At 43.8% G+C, this 19,779-nt stretch overlaps 1 protein-coding gene across 2 annotated transcripts in view; it reads right to left on the bottom strand.

The window, feature by feature from the left end:
• Positions 1 to 1,443: 1,443 nt before the first annotated feature.
• Positions 1,444 to 19,779, bottom strand: part of LOC147436326 (glycoside hydrolase family 2 protein) — a 103,751-nt gene continuing 85,415 nt past the window's right edge. For both annotated transcript variants that reach the window (XM_086489254.1, XM_086489255.1), the window contains 11 exons: positions 6,697 to 6,912; positions 6,392 to 6,598; positions 5,994 to 6,306; positions 5,746 to 5,905; positions 5,558 to 5,666; positions 5,335 to 5,470; positions 5,205 to 5,260; positions 4,660 to 4,959; positions 3,788 to 3,916; positions 2,459 to 3,265; positions 1,444 to 1,866 (listed from right to left, as the gene is read on the bottom strand). In XM_086489254.1, coding sequence (XP_086345380.1) covers positions 1,693 to 1,866; positions 2,459 to 3,265; positions 3,788 to 3,916; positions 4,660 to 4,959; positions 5,205 to 5,260; positions 5,335 to 5,470; positions 5,558 to 5,666; positions 5,746 to 5,905; positions 5,994 to 6,306; positions 6,392 to 6,598; positions 6,697 to 6,912 — 2,607 coding nt within the window. In that variant the 3' untranslated portion in view covers positions 1,444 to 1,692. The remainder of the gene's footprint in view (positions 1,867 to 2,458; positions 3,266 to 3,787; positions 3,917 to 4,659; positions 4,960 to 5,204; positions 5,261 to 5,334; positions 5,471 to 5,557; positions 5,667 to 5,745; positions 5,906 to 5,993; positions 6,307 to 6,391; positions 6,599 to 6,696; positions 6,913 to 19,779) is intronic.

Below are 19,779 nucleotides of genomic sequence, written 5' to 3' on the forward strand. Positions count from 1 at the left end.
GGGGGGGTTTAAGGTATGGTAGAGAGAGTTAGGGAGGGGGCGAGGAGGGGTTCAAAAAAAAAAAAAAAAAAAAAGTCTTCCTACGCGTAGAAGGTCATCCTACGTTTAAAAGAGAAAAAGAGGGGGCATGCTACGCGTAGTAGAGGCGGAGACATGCTACGCGTAGAAGAAAAAAGGAGGGCAAAAAGGAGGGGGCGTCCGGTTGGGCTGCAGGCAGGCACAGTAGCGCGGGGGCTTCCGATGGGAGTAGCGCGCAGGAGCGTGGGTGCAAAGGCAACGGGCGGGGGGACGAAGGGTGCAGAGCGTGCGAGCTTGCAACGGGAGCATAGAGAGAGAGAGAGAGAGAGAGAGAGAGAGAGAGAGAGAGAGAGATGATGATGATGATGATGTTGTATTTACGTCCTCGGGGGGCCAAAATGACCCATGGGACCACAAAAAAAAAAAAATCTACAAGAGGCTCCCCTCATGTGTGTAGAGGGGGCAGTGGGCTAGTAGCTTTCTTGTGTGTTAGTGTTGTGTGATGATCCAATACTTTGGCAAAGTAGATGCCTAAAGCTACTGGGGAGGGGTATGTCTGAGAGAGAAGCTCCTCAAAGGTGACATCTCCTTGCAATAGCAATGGGAAATCAGCACGGATGTGTGCGTATGCTGGGCACTCGATGGTGACATGGGCCTCGCTTTCCACTTTGTTTAAATTGCATTGTGTGCATGTCCTTCTATTTTCTTTAATATTCAACCACCCTCCCGTTTCAATCTTGAGCATGTGTGATCGCGTCCGCATCAAAGTAATGGCCCGTCTTGCCCGGTGGGACATAGGTGTCCTGATATGCATCTGGGTGTCCCCAGTTTTGTAGGTCTCCCAATATCGTGTATTGATGTGTTTGCCGTAGTATTCAAATTTGGACTTGTGTACTGCTGTACTCCATCTAGTGTGTAGGGCTTCAAGTATGCTTCTCTCAAAATTCAGCCCATGCTCATGTTCAATGCCTTCCTCTATGTGCATGTCCACATGGTCTCCCACATTCCATCTAGAGAACCATTTCCATATGTCTTCTACAAGACTGGATGTCAGAAATTTACTCTTGTAATTCTTTTGCGGTTTACATCCGGCTTGCCATGCCATGTGGGGTAGACGGCTCTCCGGCATCATCTTAACTTTCATGAGGTATCTGTGTACCCTCTGTAAGGCTTGCATTTCCAAGGGTCTCTTTCTTGTTTCCAAAAGCATCACTGAGTATGGGGTGGTAGTTTTGATCCTCATGTGTCTACATAGGAATTTTTTATGTATCTTTTCAATGTCATTCCAAGAGAGAGAGAGAGAGAGAGAGCCTTCTGAGTTTAACCTTTCGTGAGTGTTTGCATGTAGTTGTCGACCAAGCAACAAGCCCGAGCGCATTAATGCCCTAACAGACCCTATGTGGGGCCCTGCTATTAGACGCAGAATGATACAATGCAGCCTTGTAGTTGTTATTATAGCACACTCTTGTGCACGATGATTCTTTTAAATGTCAATTAATCAGGCTAAGAATGCAAGTTTCCAATTATACAGCAAAAATTGTAGGGAAAGAGTTTTTATGCCGCATTGAAAGTGGCTTGTCTGCGCAAGATGACATTTTGACTGATAGTGAAATGGGCAATGGGGTGGAATATGTTTTGTGAATGGGTAATCTTGTTTCTCCGATACTTCATTCCTCAAAGCCAGTCAGTCTGAGTCCCCTTCTTGCTCATAAACTCAGAATTTGAAGTGACTGGGCGAAAGCTCATTGAAAACGTGTAAGGCACAGGCTGCACCGAATACTTTTCATGTACACAGGGACTCCAGCTGTCATCCCCTCCAAGCCCCATGTGCTTATGGTCAAGGTGCACCTGTAGATACACACCATGCATAGATGCAGTAAGCATTAAATGTCAATTGGTAAGTAGATGCTTTCAATTGATAATAAATTGTACCTAGCCTAGAGACTGCAGATTTGAACTAAAGTGACACAGCTAAAGTTGCCCCTTTATGAGCGACTATGGACTCTGCGAGCAACTATATGAAGAGCTGCCTGCAAAGGGGAGCGAAGGGGCATGAACCCGAGGGAAACGGGCCCTAGTGCAGATCTTGGCGGTAGTAGCAAATAATCAAATGAGAACTTTGAAAATGGAAGTGGAGAAATTTTCCCTGTGATTAACAACACAACTCTTTTCTTGTCTTAACTGCATGCACGCACACAAAGACATGCACATCCCTTCCTCACATACTTGCATTTCCCTTATTTCCGCACACATTCACTTACTTGCAGCCCCACACTTGGTGAGAGCTGCAGCAACGAGGGTGGGCAGTGACCCAGGACTGACGCAAGTAGCTGCTAGAGTCGACTTCATCGTGACCCCCTTATGCCATATGATCCACTAAACCATTCTGACGGGAACTTTGTCAGGTCTCAAAAGCAGCTTTATCAGATCAATAAGTTACCTCAATGCAATCATTTTGACGTAGCTCCTCCTCATGTGTTGCCCTATCAAGATCTTCAGTAGAATAATAGCTTGCATTCATTTGCATGGGAAAGCTACCGATCGGCTCATCAGTTGTCGATGCAAGAAATCCAACATTTCTTGTGGTGCTTTTGAACAATGCCCATGTAACATCTGCCCGACCTCCGCATTCTCCCGGGAAAATATAAGGGACATGGAGGTCTGCCACAGCTGCTTCGTAGAGACCAATATGTGCTGCCGTCTTTCTATCAGGGTAGCACTCGTAGGGGCCCCGCCCATACCACAGCACACGGTTGAACTCATTTGGCAGAATGAAAACAAGCCCGATACGAGGGAGAAGGGGAAGCTGACCCCGTAGCCTGACATCCATATTGATTGTCATATGGCCGTCCCCCGTAATCTTGTACCTCATGAGCACCTCAAAGCAAACTTGTTCAATTTCGCTCGCTGATGGTACCACTTCTGAAACAACAGTTGTAGAGTGATCATCTACAATCAGGTTTGGCCCTGATGCCTCTTCCTCCTGCTTTGATGCATCCAAACTTGAAACAAGCATTGCAGTATGAACGTTTCTGGGTCGAATCAAAAGACGAGTAGTTGCTTCAATGGCAGTCTCAGAGAAATGTTCAACACGAAAGCCAGTGGCATGTGAAACGGCAAGATCCTCAAGCCCCAACTTCTTCCATTGAAAAGCATAGCTTGCATTTCCACCTCCTTTGTCATTATCTGTCGGAGCTCTGTAAAAGCAAGGTGTTGGCCCACTCTCGAGGACCACAACATTATTGACCTGATGAATTGACAGAAAACTGATGACAAAAATATTTACCGTGTCCAGAAAATGTTAGTTTTATCAGAAAAAAATATGATAAAAACTAATCAGTAATTTCTGCGTTCAACCCTGAGTCTTTAATCAAAGAATCGATTGAAGTGAGTTAAAATGGTTGAGAAAGAGTTGTATATGGCAGGAAGAGGCAGGAGAAGGGGTATGGTTAGATCCCTTTCGTTCATGTATCAAAGGCTCCACCTTTTCTACTTTGTTTTAGCAACTATTGATACGGTTGTTTCTATTAACACACTTGCATATTCAGCTTTGACTCAAATGACCTAAGATTCTATGAAGAATCTCAATTCTGTATTATGGGTAGACAGTTAAACTATCCATCACTTTATAAACTAGTCAGCTTTGGGTGCAACCAGTTTGAGCTACAAAGTATGGATCTTAAGCTGTGAAAATTCATTTGCATTTATAGAAGATCCATAAAAAGATGATATACTTTTTGTGCTCCAAGACTACTCGGAAAATTCTTACCTTCCACTCTGAAACAATCCCATCATGTTTTTTGAATTCTATCATCCATTCATTGTTATCAGCCTCAATCCTTACTGTCTTATCAAACTCCTTAAGAAGTACATGAGGTAGTCGAGTGTCAGCTTTAACCTGCCACAAAACATGCATTAACTGTTTATTGCGTCAAAATGACATGTAAATAAAGCCTTGAGCACTCCACACTACCGAAGCTTGTTACAGCTTACAGTGACAGAAAAGTTAAGAGCGATTGCTGTTAATCCAAAGAAAACCATTTGACTTCATTTCAAGCCTTGTTCTTCTTGTAAAACTTAGTATCTCATCCACATAATAGAACCTTTCTAGCAGGCTGCTAGCTGCATTGTTATTCTCAAGCCTGGTTACAAAGAGTTGTGATCTCAGGTTCCACCCAATGCAGGTGCTTGCAGACTGGCACTCATGAACGCGAGCGTGAAGCAAACGACGCATGTGAATTATTTACAAGGAGGCAATCCGCAAAGTTGTAAAGGTGAGGTAAGAGTTGGTTCCCTACTTTTAGCAGCTTTTTCACTGGATCAGTGGAATAGCCTGAGACACAACACCATTGATCCGTGCCAATGGAGAGGAAGAATGCTTGAAGAATATTTCTGAAGGCTACTTGTACTTAAAATATACGGGTTATTCCAATGACTTTTCCTGAGTTCCAAAACCTCCCACTTTCCCCTTAATTTATTTCTCATTAAAAAAGGATCACTTTTACTGATTGTTTTGTTACATTCACCGTCCATGGAGTGCTCCAAACAAAGAAGCAAAAAGGAAGACAAAATGATAGGGTGATACATAACAAATTCTCAAAAAGATACCAAGAAACACTTAGCTCGGAGAGTTGAACATACCTTCAATTCTTGAGGAAAACCTTCTGAAAGGATGAACTGACTGGAGGAAATCACATGGCCTGCTTCAGACCACCTCGTAGGGGCTCTTAATTTCACTACAATTGCTAAGCTAATACACCCTTCTTGTGTACCTTCCAGGCATGATGACCAGGGCCCGGCTTGTAGACTAAACACATGCTTTTCACTCGGCTGTAGTTCAGGAACCAGCAGCTCACCAGCTCCCACAGCTGTGCCACTTCCATAAAGTTGCCAAAAGAAAGCGAAGTCTGTTGTTGATGTGAAGAAGTTTCTGTTTTTTATCTTGAAAGAACAGAAAATCAATCAAAGAATCAGTGACGTTGAGAAAGATGTAGAGGGAAACATTAAACATGGTCTCATTCGTTTAAACAGATGATAGGACTCCGCTATTGATCAAAATCATACAACCCCAAAGGGATACAGAGGCTCAATTGCTACGGAACATGCGCTTTTCTGCATCTGGGCAGAATCCATCAACAAATCTAAAAAAACCAAAACATTTCCTGAAACATGCATGAATCACTTACCTCAATCATATTCTGCATCAAGCGTATTTTTATTGGTTGATACAGAAACTTCACCTCTATAACAAGAAGCTTGTTAGTAAATATTATCTATTATATTCAGTTGATTGAAAATCGACAACAATGGGACTACCATGAAGAGCTGGGTGTGGAGATCTGTCTGGCCAGATCAAGCCGTTAATGCAAAAATTCAAATCATTGGGTGTATCACCAAAGTCACCTCCATAAGCCCAATGCTTCTTTCCATCAGATCCTTCCCTCAGTAAGCCCTGCCAAGGCAGCATTTCCTTATTCTATGTATAACGCTAAGCATTGATGACTCATGACATTTAGGAGAGCATGTTAATGCTATCAACCTGATCAACCCAATCCCAAATAAAACCACCTTGGAGACCATGAGTTTCGTCGATTGCTTCCCAATACTCATCAATGTTACCATTGCTGTTGCCCATGGCATGCGAATACCTTTACAACAAGAAGAACCCTTAATGCCTGGAAATCAAAGAGACTCTTTTAGGCCAAGAATTTTCCAAAAGGCACTCACTCGCAAAGGATAAGAGGCCTTGTTTCTGTCTCATCTTTTGCAATTCTCAGGATATCCCACACCCGCATATACATTGGACACACAATATCAGTTGACACTGTTCTAGAACCGCCTCCTTCATAGTGCAAGAGCCGTGTTGGATCTCTACAACGTATCCACCCTAAAAGATTGATAGAATTAGCAACATCGTGATACTAAAAACACTACCCGTCAGCGATTTTGTTTCTCGCAACGTAGTGTCTACTCACCAGATAGAGCACCATGATTAGGCCCATAACCAGCTTCATTTCCCAAAGACCATATGATAATACAGGGATGGTTCTTGTCTCTCTCTACCATGTTCATGGCACGCTCAAGCATCGAGTTTGCCCAATTTGAATCCCAAGTCAACTGCTCTTTTGAGTTTGGATTTGATGCGGGATCAAAACCATGGGTTTCGATATTTGCCTCATCAATAACATACAGGCCAAATAAATCACAAAGTTCATACCACCTTGGATGTTGTGGATAGTGACTGTTTCTAACAGCGTTTATATTGTTCTTTTTCATAAGCACGATGTCCTGTTGCAACAACCACAACTTTGTCCATCAAACAACATTTAGCAGATCTTGTAGTGCATTATTATTGGTTCATAAACAACAATACCGTGATCATACAGGCCTCAACATTTGTTTTGCCTAGGCGTGGATGATGTTCATGTCGATTCACCCCTGTTATTATTATGGGTTTTTTATTCAGAAGTAGCTCCTTGAAGCCAAGAGCAACGGTTCGAATGCCTACTTGACAAGCCTCTACATCAATGCATTCATTTGAAGCATCCTTTAGAAGAATGACGAGGGTGTACAAGTTTGGCTACACCAATGGATTAAATTTAGTTAGTCTTTTAAGAACAAGAACTCACACTCGAAAGATTTGAACTTGAAATGGTAAACTTTACATAGAGAGAATACCTGTTCTGCAGACCAAAGCCTGGGATGTGATATCTTTCCTTGAATTACTTTTCTGGTCAATGGGCCAATAGTAAGCTGTGCACTATCCTCACATGACAGTCTTGTTGTCTCCACCATAACTCCATCCTTTGACTCAAAAAGAATACCTTCGACCCGCCCTTTTGGAAAACATGTTTGAAGAGCCTTTTCCTGTGAAATCTCAAGCAAAATCTCTACCTGCAAATACATAGGGACAACTTTAGTACTAATGTGTGTAAGGTCATACACATGGACAATCGTATTCAGCATTAATGAGAGTTGTCATCCATTCCTTTATCTTCTTATGAATCTTAATCAAAGAGTATGACTTGTTATCCAAATTATTCACATAAGTACCTTCCTTGTCTTTGGTCAAAGGTCTCCTAGAATTGTTAACTTCTTTTCTGATATGTTTATTAGGACAGACAACCACACACTTTTTTTTTTTGTAAACCTTGCTGATGGAATTTAGCAGTGGGAAACCTCAAAGCAAGGAAAACCCACGAAAAATAAGAGATACAAAAAGTGGAGCACCATGAGGCTCCAAGGGCGAGAAACCGTCAAAGTTAATCCTATGGGCATCAAGAGTGATGTCCCAACGTCATAAGCGAAATGCAGCGCTTGACCAAGCAACAATTTGAAAGAGGGTAACGGGTCAACTGTAACAAATTGCTTACGTGTCAAAGCCTTGAAGAAGGGAGCCAACTTGCAGATGTCGGCCGAGGGGCCTAAACCCTAAGAAGAACAAGTAACAGAAGAACTGTCACAAAGTGATGACGTGGTTGCCCGAGAGCAGGAAACCCTAACCCTAAAACCTGCAAACCCTAATTCTGGAAACCCTAACCTAACCCTAAGGACAGCGTGGCAGATTTCTGAAAATTGCACTCGCATGATGATGTGGCAGGCTGTACGGATTTCCGTGATTTACGCTGGCAGCTTTTTGGCTTTGCTTTTGGACCAGATGCTTCTAAGTTTGAAGGCTTTTCACTGTAATTGCTTTATAGGCCAAGGGCCTTTAAATATGAGGTTAGGGCTCATTCTCTGGCATGCTTCCTAGAGAAGGTGCAAAGTCTGGAGTACCGGCTTGTACTGTGTTGATGCAATATAAAGAAATACCGAAAGGGGCGCCAAGGTTTGGGGCCAATACTCTCTGGGGTGGAATTCCGCCACTCCATGTCGCGTGTTGTCTCTCTCTCTTTTCAGTTCAGTTGTTGTTAATGAAGTGCTAAAAGTCTGTTCAGTCTGTTCTTTTCTATTGGCACGTGGTGCCCACCTTGTGACATCAACATCAGTGCCTTGAAACATTGATAAATTCCAGTGGTGCCAGATGGCCCAGAGAATCCAAAATCCAACCCAATTAAAAAACACTGTAAACTGAGACTACGGAGACTAGAGCACCCCAAAAAGCCAAAACCGTTTGTGAAAAATGCCAGAAGGAAAACGCAACCGAAGAGCAGCCGATACTTCCCGAATGAAGGATCTGGAGCAGTGACAACCCCACAATAAGTGCGGCCCAGTCTCCTCAACTTAATGGCATTTGAGACAACGAGAAGGCGCGATATGCCGTGCATGCAATAAGCTGCCAGACAGACAAGGGAAGGGTAAAACCATTGACCTGGTAGAAACCTATGGAAACTGGTAAAATGTAGCTCGGTTTTAAGATTTCACAATGGGTACTTCAGTTCTGGGTGGTGGAAACCACCAATACAACGGTTAAAACCTTCAACACAATGGTGGAAACCATCACTAAAGTGGTGGAAACCTATGGAAATTTGTAAAAAGTAGCTGGGTTTTAAGATTTCTTCGTAGCTACTTCAGTCTTGGGTGGTGGAACCCACCAATATAGTGGTTGAAACCACCAATACAATGGTGGAAACCACCAATACAGTGGTGGAAACCTATGGAAACTGGTAAAAAGTAGCTGTATATTTAGATTTCTTAGTGGGTACTTCAGTCTTGTGTGGTTTCCCCTCAACCGAAATACAGTGTTGAAAACCTCCAAGATAGTGGTGGAATGCATTTGGGTGGTGGAATGCATTTGGACGTTGGTAGAAAGCAATTAGGAAGTGAAAAAGAACACCTTATAATAAGTACAATATGACACACTGCCTGCCATATCTTTTGTAGGTGGTCATGAAGACTCTCAAGCTTGCTCATCGGTCAAGACTATTGGCACACAACATTGCAAGAGTTCTTTGAAGGATGGTGCACATGGCTTAAATATGCATGACACTCCAAGCAAGCAAGATGATACATTCAACTTCCAACATAATCCTTATTTGTGCATCTTTTCCAAGACCTTATTTGGATGCTCTTTTTGATGCATGTCTTATATGTATCTTGTGCAGGTGGTCTTGAAGGCTTGAGTGCCAGTGAAACATCAAGCCTACCAACTAGTGATGGCTTCGGTAAGAGCAACACGGAGGTTGGTGACAAAGATTTGGATGCTGTAGTTGATGACATGGAGAAGTCAATACAACAAACATCATGTGGGAAGGAAGTTGGAACAAGAATCTCCCATTGATGTGCCTCTCCAAAGATTCTTGTCTTCCAAGAAGAACTACACTAATCGAGTGCAACATAATGGTACTACCAGTACTCCGCTCTTCCCAAGCCCTAGAACTTACAAACTGTATTATGCACTTACTGCTGACTGTATGTCCATGTAGAGCCAGGAAAGAAGAGAGAGCGCTTGGAAGCAGGAGATGCGAAAACAGTCGCTGAAGAAGGAGATCCCAATGAAAGGGAGAGGCTAGATGTGGAGATGGCTGAGAAGTCGTCACTGGAGGTTGGTGAGAAAGATTTGGATGCTGTTGTCGACCGGACTGAGAAGTCGATATAACAAACATCATGTGCAAAGGTCCAAGAATCTCCCATTGATGTGACTCTCCAGAGCTTCTTGTCTTCCAAGAAGAAGCGCACTTATCGAGTGCAACATAGTGGTACTACCAGTACTCCACCCTTCCTAAACCCTAGAACTTTAGAGATTGCGTTATGTACTTACTGCTTTCGTTTTGTCCATGCAGAGCCAGAAAAGAAGAGACAACGCTTGGAAATAGGACATTCAAAAACAGTCACTGAAGGAGACCTCAAAGAAAGGGAGAGGCCCGATGTGGAGAAGGCTAAGAAGTCATCACTGAACCACAAAAAAGGCAAATCCAAATCACAAGAGCCTCATGCACACAAAAAGCTTTCCTCATGAGCATGAAATGCTTGTAGAAATCTCAGTACACGGAAATGTGTATAGATGTGCAACTCAAAGGCTCTGTAAGCACACTGTGCATTAGCATGCTCGAACTACGTGTTATAATATCAGTACACAATTTTCTATTATGCCAGTGTGCAACTGAAACGCCTTGTAATTCAATGTGCATTAGCACATACTACCTTTTGGAACTGAATAGGACAACTACTTTTTGTCCATTTCCTTTGTTTGACTCAAGTGTTGTTAAATTGGTGTTTCAAGATTATTTTGAATAGCTGGCATTTCGGTTATTCATAACAGGTACATCGTGTGCTTATTCAACTTTTCCATATCCTATTGAAGGTGTACACACCAATGCAAGAAATGATGTTGGTAAACATGCCATTGCAAAGGAGAAGAAATTTGCATTGTTTCCCTTGCATGATGTGAACTATGCCATTGCATGGGACAAGGCCCGGACGTGGAAAATCGGAACGGCCACGCGGCTAAAAAGAGAGAGAATTGAGTCCAAGAAGTGCTTGGAGCACTTACTATGTGCAAGAGGAAAACTGAAGAGTACCTCAATTATGTACATCCCTTTGGAAATGTCATTTTTGATGAGTGGTATCCTCTATCGGACCCAATATGGGTTCGAAAGATGAAGGAATACGATAAGCCGGTCCTCATACTTGATTTGAATGGTCTATTGATTACCATTGTAGAACGCCGCTTTGGTGAAAAGCCTCCTACATATGCAAGGGAAATGGTAAAGCACACATGCAGTCAGTGCTCTCCAGAAGTGTATTGTTTGCAAAGACAGCCACAGGTTCTTGAATTGGTGCATTAGATTTTTCAATGTGTGAAACACCTGCATGACACCTAAAGTGGAAGGAATTCTAGACAGTGTCTTCAAATCGCAGTCTCATCAGGTGTTATCTCACAACAAAATTGCACGTGGACGTCTTGGCTGATGCACAATAGGTCCATGTTCTTCAAAAACTTGAAGGTATTTTGGAGAAAAAACCCACAGTTTAGGCCTGACAACACTCTTATTATTGATGCATTTTGCATCATGGTTGCGACATTTTTGATACCAATAAGGATTTGCATAACACAAGACCAAGTGGAGGTGAAAGCTCTATTGGATAATGGCGCCACTGCTTGTTTCATCGATGAAGAATTTGCTAAACAACAAGGCTTAATGCTTGTGGAAAAACTAGCTCCAGCATCTACGGAGGTAATTGATGGTCGCCTACTTGCTTCAGGAGACATGAGTTATGAAACCCAACCATTGGAGGTGACAATAAATGAGCAATTCCCTAAGATAGCTTTCAATGTCATACGCTGCCCTTCATGTCCAATTATTATTGGCATATCTTGGCTCGAGTTACACAATCCAAATGTTGATTGGAGGTCTCAAACAGTTGAGAAAAGACGGCCACAACATGACAAAACCAAGCATATCAAACCAATCTATGTGGGAGCCAGGGTCTTCATGCATGTAGCCAAAAGAAACCCGTCATTCTTGATTTATGCAAATATCAGTTGACTCCTCTACTAAAAGGAACATGAAAGCGTTGCCATCTCGATATCATGATTACAAGGATGTATTTGAAAAGAAGAATGCCGACATGCTTCACGAGCATCGACCTTATGATTGTGGCATTGAACTACAGGAAGGGACTCAACCACCCTTTGGTCCAATATACAAGCTCTCCCAAGATGATCTTGTAGAGCTGCAAAAGTACATCGATGAAAACCTAGCCAAGGGATTTATACAGCATTCAAAGTCACCAGCAAAGACACCGATACTATTTGTGAAGAAAAAGGATGGTCTCTACGCATGTCTGTGGACTACACAGGCTTGAATAAGATTACAATCAAGAATCGCTACCCTCTTACCATTAATCCTTGAACTCGAGTGACTGGAAAAAGCTAAGGCATTCACCAAGATTGATCTTCGCGGTGCTTATAACCTTGTACGAATAAAGGAAGGGAGACGAATGGAAGACAACCTTTTGAACCAAGTACGGCCACTTTGAGTATGTTTTCATGCCATTTGGACTTACAAATGCTCTTGCAATCTTTCAACACTTGATGAATGATATTTCTTGTGAGTATCCGAATGATTTTGTGGTAATATACCTAGATGATATTTTGATATTTTCATGAAATCAAGAAGAACACGAGCATCATGTTTATATTGTTCTTCAAAAATTACGAGAGGCAAGCTTGCACGCGAAATTAGAGAGATGTTTTTTTCACCAAATAGAGGTGGAGTTTTTGGGTTATCTCATCCCTAAGATAAAATTTCAATGGATCCAAAGAAAAATTAAGACCATTCTCTAATGGTAAAATCCAACCTCTATACGAGATATTCTATACTTCTTGCGTTTTGCCAATTTTTATAGGCAAGATTGCCGCTCCTTTAACAAGCTTGATTGGGAAAGGTAAGTTTATGTGGAATTTAGAAGCACAACAAACATTTCAAGCACTTAAGAAGGCCTTCACAATGGCACCAATTTTGATACATGTAGATCCGACAAAACCATTCTTCTTGGAGACAGATGCCTCTGTAGCAGGGCTACAGTGTCACAGGCACTAGATAGACAGTTAGTTGCAGTTGGGCTGGGTTCACACTGAACGGACTTTTGCCTGGGCAGTGACACGTGGCAAGTGATACGGATGGTGGTCCAGTGGACACCGTGGCCAGATCACCACCACCTCAGTTTGGAGATAGGCTTAGCTTGATTGGGATACCTGCCAGCCGTTGGTGGCCCTTTAGGAGATTTATATGTGTGGTTGGTTCGAGTCGGGGGATCATCATCATCATCTACCTTTGTGTGGTCCGTCGTCTAGAGTCTACTTTCTTGAGTCATACACAGTACATCTGCACCATCCCCGCACAATTCCGCCTCGACACCACCACTGTACCTATGAGATCTGGGCTGGAGCTGAGTGTGCTGCTATGCCAGAGTCTGTATTGGTTTCTTTGAGTTTGTCGATGTTCATGCTGTTCATGTTCAGGTTCTCCTGAGTCCGACTGTTGTTGCTCTGTTGTTCATGGTCATCTGTGTTTGCATTCTGTGGAGTGAGATCTCACGCACATTGCATTGAGGAGCACCCACTATAGAGGGCACAACACATTATCTCCGCTATAGGTGCTCTCATTTTTGGCACGCCCGGTGGGACCTCAACTGAAGTCTCACTCCGTCGAAGTCGAGTCGAGGAGCTACCTGGTTTCAGCTCCCTGTATCACTCGGTTTGTTTGCACAAGTTTGGGCCTGCCTCAGCTTATGTGGAAGCTTGTGAAAGAATATATACACATGTGACAATTACAATAGGTCCAAGGCTCCACGGCATTGTTCACATGGATTACTTCAGCCCTTGCCCATCCCTAGCAAACCGTGGTCTTCCATTTCCATGGATTTCATTACAGATCTACCTCCCTCTTAGGTCTATGATTCAATTTTAGTGGTGAATTCTCTACCCTACACCCCTCAATAGAAGGATGTAGGGAAAAGGAAGAGTAGGATACCAAAGAAGATGACACACACTCTCTTGCATCTTGCCTCCCCCCTCCCTGATTTCGGGTTGAAGCTGAGGTTACATTGGTTTGTCTACTTAATCGCTCTCACACAAAAGCAATGAGCTTCATAACTTTAGAGGAAATATTTGTAGGGCATAAACGCTTCACCTCTCATATTCACGTGTCTGGTTGTGCTGCTCATATTTATATGCCTCTAAAGAGGACGACTTTAGATTCCACCGCTTTTTCCACGCGATTTCCGTTTTGCGATTCTTCTTTGAGGGCCATTGTTCTCGCTTGTGATGCTTGGTTTGATGGGACTAAAGTTGGTCTTGATTCTATCAGAGCTTTCGCATCTCTTGATGGTTTTTGTTCGTTTGCATATGTGGAGACTGTTGAGCCTCTTCTAGCACTCCACTCTCTGTTACCACTACTACCCTTCCTACCCCTCTTATTGGTTCCTCTTCCCCCTCTTCATCCTTTACATTTATTCATTCTCCCTCTCCTTCGGCTAGTTCTACACGCTTGGTGGCAGCTGATATTGGTAGTGCTTCCATTTCAGTATCCTTTACTACACATGCGAATCCCAAGGCTCTTCCTAGACGGGTTCATCATATTCTACTCTTCATGCGCACGTCTCTACTTGTCTTATACGTTGTTCAAAACAAGTGAATTACGCATTGATGGTGGCATTTTACGTTGCATCTCATAGTTGTATGGCCACAATGGCCTTGCACATGCATTTTACTCCATTTTGCCCATTGATTAGTTTTTTATGTTGATGTGGCACATTTATTAGCATTTTTGTCGTGCCTCATTACTTTTTATGATGTGGCATTACTACTGAGATGAAAGGCCTTAATTTAAATGCCCCCTTTTCTCTAGAATTGTAGGTCATATTGCAAATATATAGGTAACCCCCTGGCTCTCATTCTCAGTATCCATTGCATGAGTACTCTATTGAGTTATTGAATTATTGCTCTTGAATCATTCTCTCCCACTCACATTGTGTTTGTCTCCTCTCTCATATGCTCATCCATTCCTTCAACAACAAGCCCAGAGTCACTTACAATGAAAACTGCAAGTTATAGACTCATAAAAGCCATCTACAAGACAAAATACCCATCATGTCCATCATGCATAGTATGAACCGGATTCTATGACGTCCCCACTGTCTCTTCACAATCACCATTACCACTATCAGAGTATGCAGCAGGGCTACAATGTCACTGGCATGGGACAAGCAGTTAGTTGCAATTGAGCTTGAGTTCACACTGGGCGGACTCTCGCCTGGGCAATGACACGTGGCAAGTGTTATGGATGGTGGTCCAGTGGACACCGTGGCCAGATCACCACCACCTCAGTTAGGAGATAGGCTTAGCTGGATTGGGATATCTGTCAGTTGTTGGTGGCTCTTTAGGAGATACATCTCAGTAATTGGTTCCAATGCTGGGTACACATCATCATCTACTTTTGTGTGGCCAGTCGTCTAGAGTCTATCATCTTGAGTTGTACACAGCACGTTTGCACTATCTCTGCACAATTGAGCCTCGACACCCCCACTATACCTACGGGATCTGGGCTTGAGCTGAGTGTGCTGCCATGCTAGAGCCTGTATTTGTTTCTTTGAGTTTGTCAATGTTCATGATGTTCATGTTCAGGTTCTGCCGAGCCGTACTATTGTTGCTTTGTTGTTCATTATCATTTGTGTTTGCATTCTGTGGAGTGAGATCTCACGCACATTGCACTGAGGAGCACCCACTATAGAGGGCACGCCACATTATCTCCGCTACAAGTGCTCTCATTTTTGGCACGCCCGGTGGGACCTCAATTGAAGTCTCACTCCGTTACGCTTACTGGTCGAGGAGCTAGCTGATTAAGATTAAGCTCTCGTCCGTGTTTGCCTAAGATTTTTGATTTGTTTGGTCTCGTCCAACTTCCCTTTGCCGGCTGGGTCTAGTCCTCTCTCGTCCAGGTCTAGCCAGGAGTAGGCTGGGTCTAGTCCAGGTCTAGTCCAGCTTCCCTGTGCGGCTGGGTCTAGTCCTTTCTTGTCTAGGTCTAGCCAGAGGTCTAATCACTTGCCCTGGTCTAGTCACTCACATGGTCTAGTGGAGTCTGGACCAGTGTGCAGTAAGTAAAGGTCTCCGTGCTCAAAGCTTGGGTGGGCTTTTGGTTACTGCATGACACATACAAGGCAGTCAAAAGAGCGACAAAGCCCACTACTAAGTCCTTTGAAGTACTACCACAGGAAGCGTCAACCCTTCGTGCCAAGTAGAAAAGTCCACCAGATCCATTACCCCTACCTTCCCCTTCAACCAGTTCTACACCTCCCCAGTCACCCCCATCAATAAACTTCTCAACCCCTGTGTTTCAGCAAGCTCCAGTGCAACAAGTACCTGCACAGACAGCCATGGAGGAGATCACAAGCATTCTACCTAAGGTGAATATTAAGTTTCCGACTTTCAAGGGTCTCTCCACAGAGGATATGCTAGCGACCATGCCCGAATGTTTGTTTCTCTCTGCAGAGGTCGTGGCCTCAACCGAGAAGATGCCTACTTAGTACTCTTCCCATCTACCTTGGATCGTTTAGCAGACAAGTGGTACAGTCAGTTTGCAGAGAACCACGTTGCGACTTGGGCCACTTTACGACAACAGTTTTGTGAAGCTTTCAGACCAGAAGATTTCCAAGAGAAGGTCCTGGACGAGTTGGCCAACCTGATGCTCCAGCCAAATGAGACTTTTGCGGAGCTCATGACCTAACAAAGTCTCTGGTGGCCAAGCTTCCTCAGCAACTGGGTGAATTTATGGTTAAGAAGTGGGTGGAGAAGGCTCTTCCCAAAACTTCCCAGCAAAAACTTCGAGAGTCTCCCCGACCTGACGCCACTCTTGAGGAGTTTGTCGCGGCTGCTACTAGGATAGAAGGAGCTAGGAAGTTGTTCACCGACCCCCCTCAGGTAGAGACTCCCTCAGTGTTTTTGGAAAGTTCTTCTAATCCCTTAACTTCTTTATGCAGGGAACTAGAAGCCCTAAAGTTACAGCGAGCTCTTCAAGAGGAGAGGTCCTTCTCTCTTATTAGACAGGAGAAGCCTCCACATCACGAGGCATTGAAACAGATCAAGTGCAAGCTAGAAGAGCTCAAGTCTCAGTAGGAGACTGTCACAAAGTGATGACGTGGCGGACAGCAAAAACCCTAATTTCTGCCAGAAACCCTAAAATTCCTGCAAACCCTAATTTTTGCCAAAAACCCTAAATTTCCGGAAATCGCGGAGGCGGATTATTAAATTAAATTTTTTTCTTTTTTTTTTTTTGGAAAATGATGAGCGACGCGAATTTTGCTTTTGCTTTTTTTTTATAAAAAAAAAAGAGAAAAGACTCTCTAAGAGAGAGAGAGAACTGATGCTTTTGATTTTAAAAGCTTTTGGGGCTCTGCTTTTGGGCATCCCTTGTAACCTTTAAATTAGTGGTGAGTGCCTCACTTCTCAGAGCATCTGGACGCAGAGTCTGAGAGTGAAACCCTAACCGCTCTCTTGTACTTTGATGATTGATTAATACAAAAAGAAATACCGAAAGGGGCGCCAGTCTTTGGGGCCAATATCTCTAGGCACGGAACTCCGCCGGGCCAGTGCAAATCTATTGTGATCTGTGAATTGTTTTGAAGTGGTTATTTGGTGCTGTCGCGGTTGATTCTTGACTTGGAGTGTCCAAGTTTGTTACAGTGGTATCAGAGCACGGCCGATTTCTCTTCTACGGGAAATCCGATCCCCGAAAATTTTTTTCCGCGGCACCTATGGCTTCAGGCAATGATCAGTCGACTCCCTCTGCATCTGGAGATGCGGGCTGGGATCACAACGAAGATTCAGGCAGAGAGTATGGCCCGCCTTGGCCTACTTAGGCGAAGCGGCGAGAGATAGAGCGTCGCCAGTTGATAAGCGATGCAACAAAGATGATGCTCAATTTTGCCAAGGACCCGAAGATGGCAAAATATATGAACCAGACCTCTTTGGAAGAGGTACAGATGGAGTGGCAGAGAACCACAACACCACTCCCGAAACCCGCTCTCAAGAAACCTTCTACCTCCAAGAAATATACGGAGAAGGAACTGGAGAACGTGGTTGATGCACGGATTGCTCAGCTTTTCGACGTGCAAAAGAAAAGCAAAAAGCACGGCAAAAAGCAGAACAAAGGTACTGACTTCCCGGGATATTTGGGTCGTCAGTCGACATTCGACAAAGCAAAGAAACGGAAGAAGCGTGTTCGATTTGAAGGAGTACCCAGTTCTTCTTCTTCTTCTTCTGACAGTTCTTCTAGCTCCTCGGATTAGAGCGAAGAAGACAGAAAAAAAGCAAAAAGCGAAGCAAGACACAAAGCTTCGGAACGGGCAAGAAAAAGGCAAAGAAGGCTACATCTCGCCCAGAGACTGACAGTTCTACTGAGGACTCGTCTACAGACAGCTCAGATTCCGATGACGGGAAAGTTTTATGCGAACAAGAAGAATTTTTACAAAGCCAACCAGTATGACTTTCTCGAAGATAACAGCAAGAAAGTCCGAGAGTTTAAGGAAGGTGGCCACTCGATCAAGTTTGATACTTTTCAGGATACTCAGATGCTTCGAAGGCTTTGTCTTTTATACAGCAGTTTGACATCGCTTTCGCGGGAGGACGCTATTCAGAGCACTCCAAGATTCGGAGAGCTGCCTCTTACTCTGAGGGGAATGCTCGTACTTGGTGGTCCACGCTTCTATTAAGCAAGACTGTGCCAGTTACATGGCTGAAATTCAAGAGGCTTTTTATTTCTTCTTGGTTGACTCAAGAGTTTGAGCGAGATATACGAGCTGCTTGGAACCATCTCCGGATGACCAAGAGCGATATAGTGAATTCTTATTGTGAAAGATTCTGGAGCTCTTTTCTACCCGCCTCTTCATTCAAGAAGATCTCGTTCAGAGAACAAATTGAGCGGTTTACCTTGGGTCTACCTACAGAGATCCGAGATCACTGCTTGGAACAGAAGTCAGCTTCTATTCAGGAGTTGATGAGTCATGCGAAGCGGGGCTTTGCCATTCACTCTGGCAGTCTGACCTACCCCACAGATGAGGCCATGACACAACGAGCCAAACAGACTTCTGGGAATGAAAGTAGAATGAAAAAGAGCAACCCAGAGAAAAAAAAAAGGATGCACGACCCAAGCTTACTCCTGAGGAGAGAGCTCGCTTCATCAGAGAGGGGAAGTGCTTTGGATGCGGGAAACATGGACATATTTCCGCAAAGTGCCCTGATAAGGCACAGAAAGAACAGAATGATAAAGACGACGACAGGTCTGAGAGTTCGAGAGCAGCTGAGGAATGTGGCAGAAAAGGCAGATAGAAAAGCAGAACTGGTACCACATGGCGTGGGACTTGCACCGAATCAAATGAATGAAAGTACAAACTTTGGCGTTTTTTTTTGGGGCAAAGTGAAGGATCAAGAAGTTCTTTTGAAGGAGCCAAGGCCAACTTCTTTTCACTTGGAATTGGCACCTCGATTTGGAACTGCGCCCGACAGACTGATGCCACTGGCGGAGGTAGTTCGACTGGCACCCGGATGGGATGTTGCCATTACACCGAGCATTGGCAAACTTCGTTTGCAATGACAGGGGTGTTCAGGGCACGTGAGTGACGTTCTACTCGGGATCCCTTGGTACCACAAGAACTACGCCGTGGTTGACTACCGGGCCGAAAAAGCGACTTTGATAAATGAAGGGCTTAGAGATTGTACTTGATGAACTTCAGTTTTCTTACTCATTCTTTTGGGAGAACTGAACGACGGATAAAGGTTGAATATGTTTTGACCTGAAGAAAAGAACGCCAAGATTTTTTTTTCTCCACGCTCATGCCGATTGCTTTTGAGAGGGCCTGAAGATCATACCATTGATCTGATATCTGGAAGCACGCCACCGAATCGGCCACCTTATCGTGTGAGCCGAGTACAGAATGAAAAGATTATGAACTCAGTGAAAGACCTCTTGGAAAAGGGTCTTGTCCAGCTTAGTACTTCACCGTATTGCTCTCCAGTGTTGTTGGTTTTGAAGAAAGACAGATCTTGGAGAATGTGCATCGATTATAGCACTCTCAACGAAATCACCATCAAGAACAGATTTCCGATTCCTAGGATCGATGATATACTCGACAGGTTACAGGGATCCTCGTGCTTTAGCAGGATTGACTTGAAGAGTGGATATCATCAGATCAGGATAGCGCCAGGAGATGTCTACAAGACAGCTTTTCGGACGACTTTTGGGTTATTTGAGTTTTTGGTGATGCCTTTTGGCTTAACCAATGCTCCTGCGACATTTAACCGGATGATGGACAGGATTTTTC

This window comes from Adiantum capillus-veneris, chromosome 18, assembly GCF_014529385.1.
Source record: "Adiantum capillus-veneris isolate H3 chromosome 18, ASM1452938v2, whole genome shotgun sequence".
Classification (NCBI taxonomy): Eukaryota; Viridiplantae; Streptophyta; class Polypodiopsida; order Polypodiales; family Pteridaceae; genus Adiantum; species Adiantum capillus-veneris.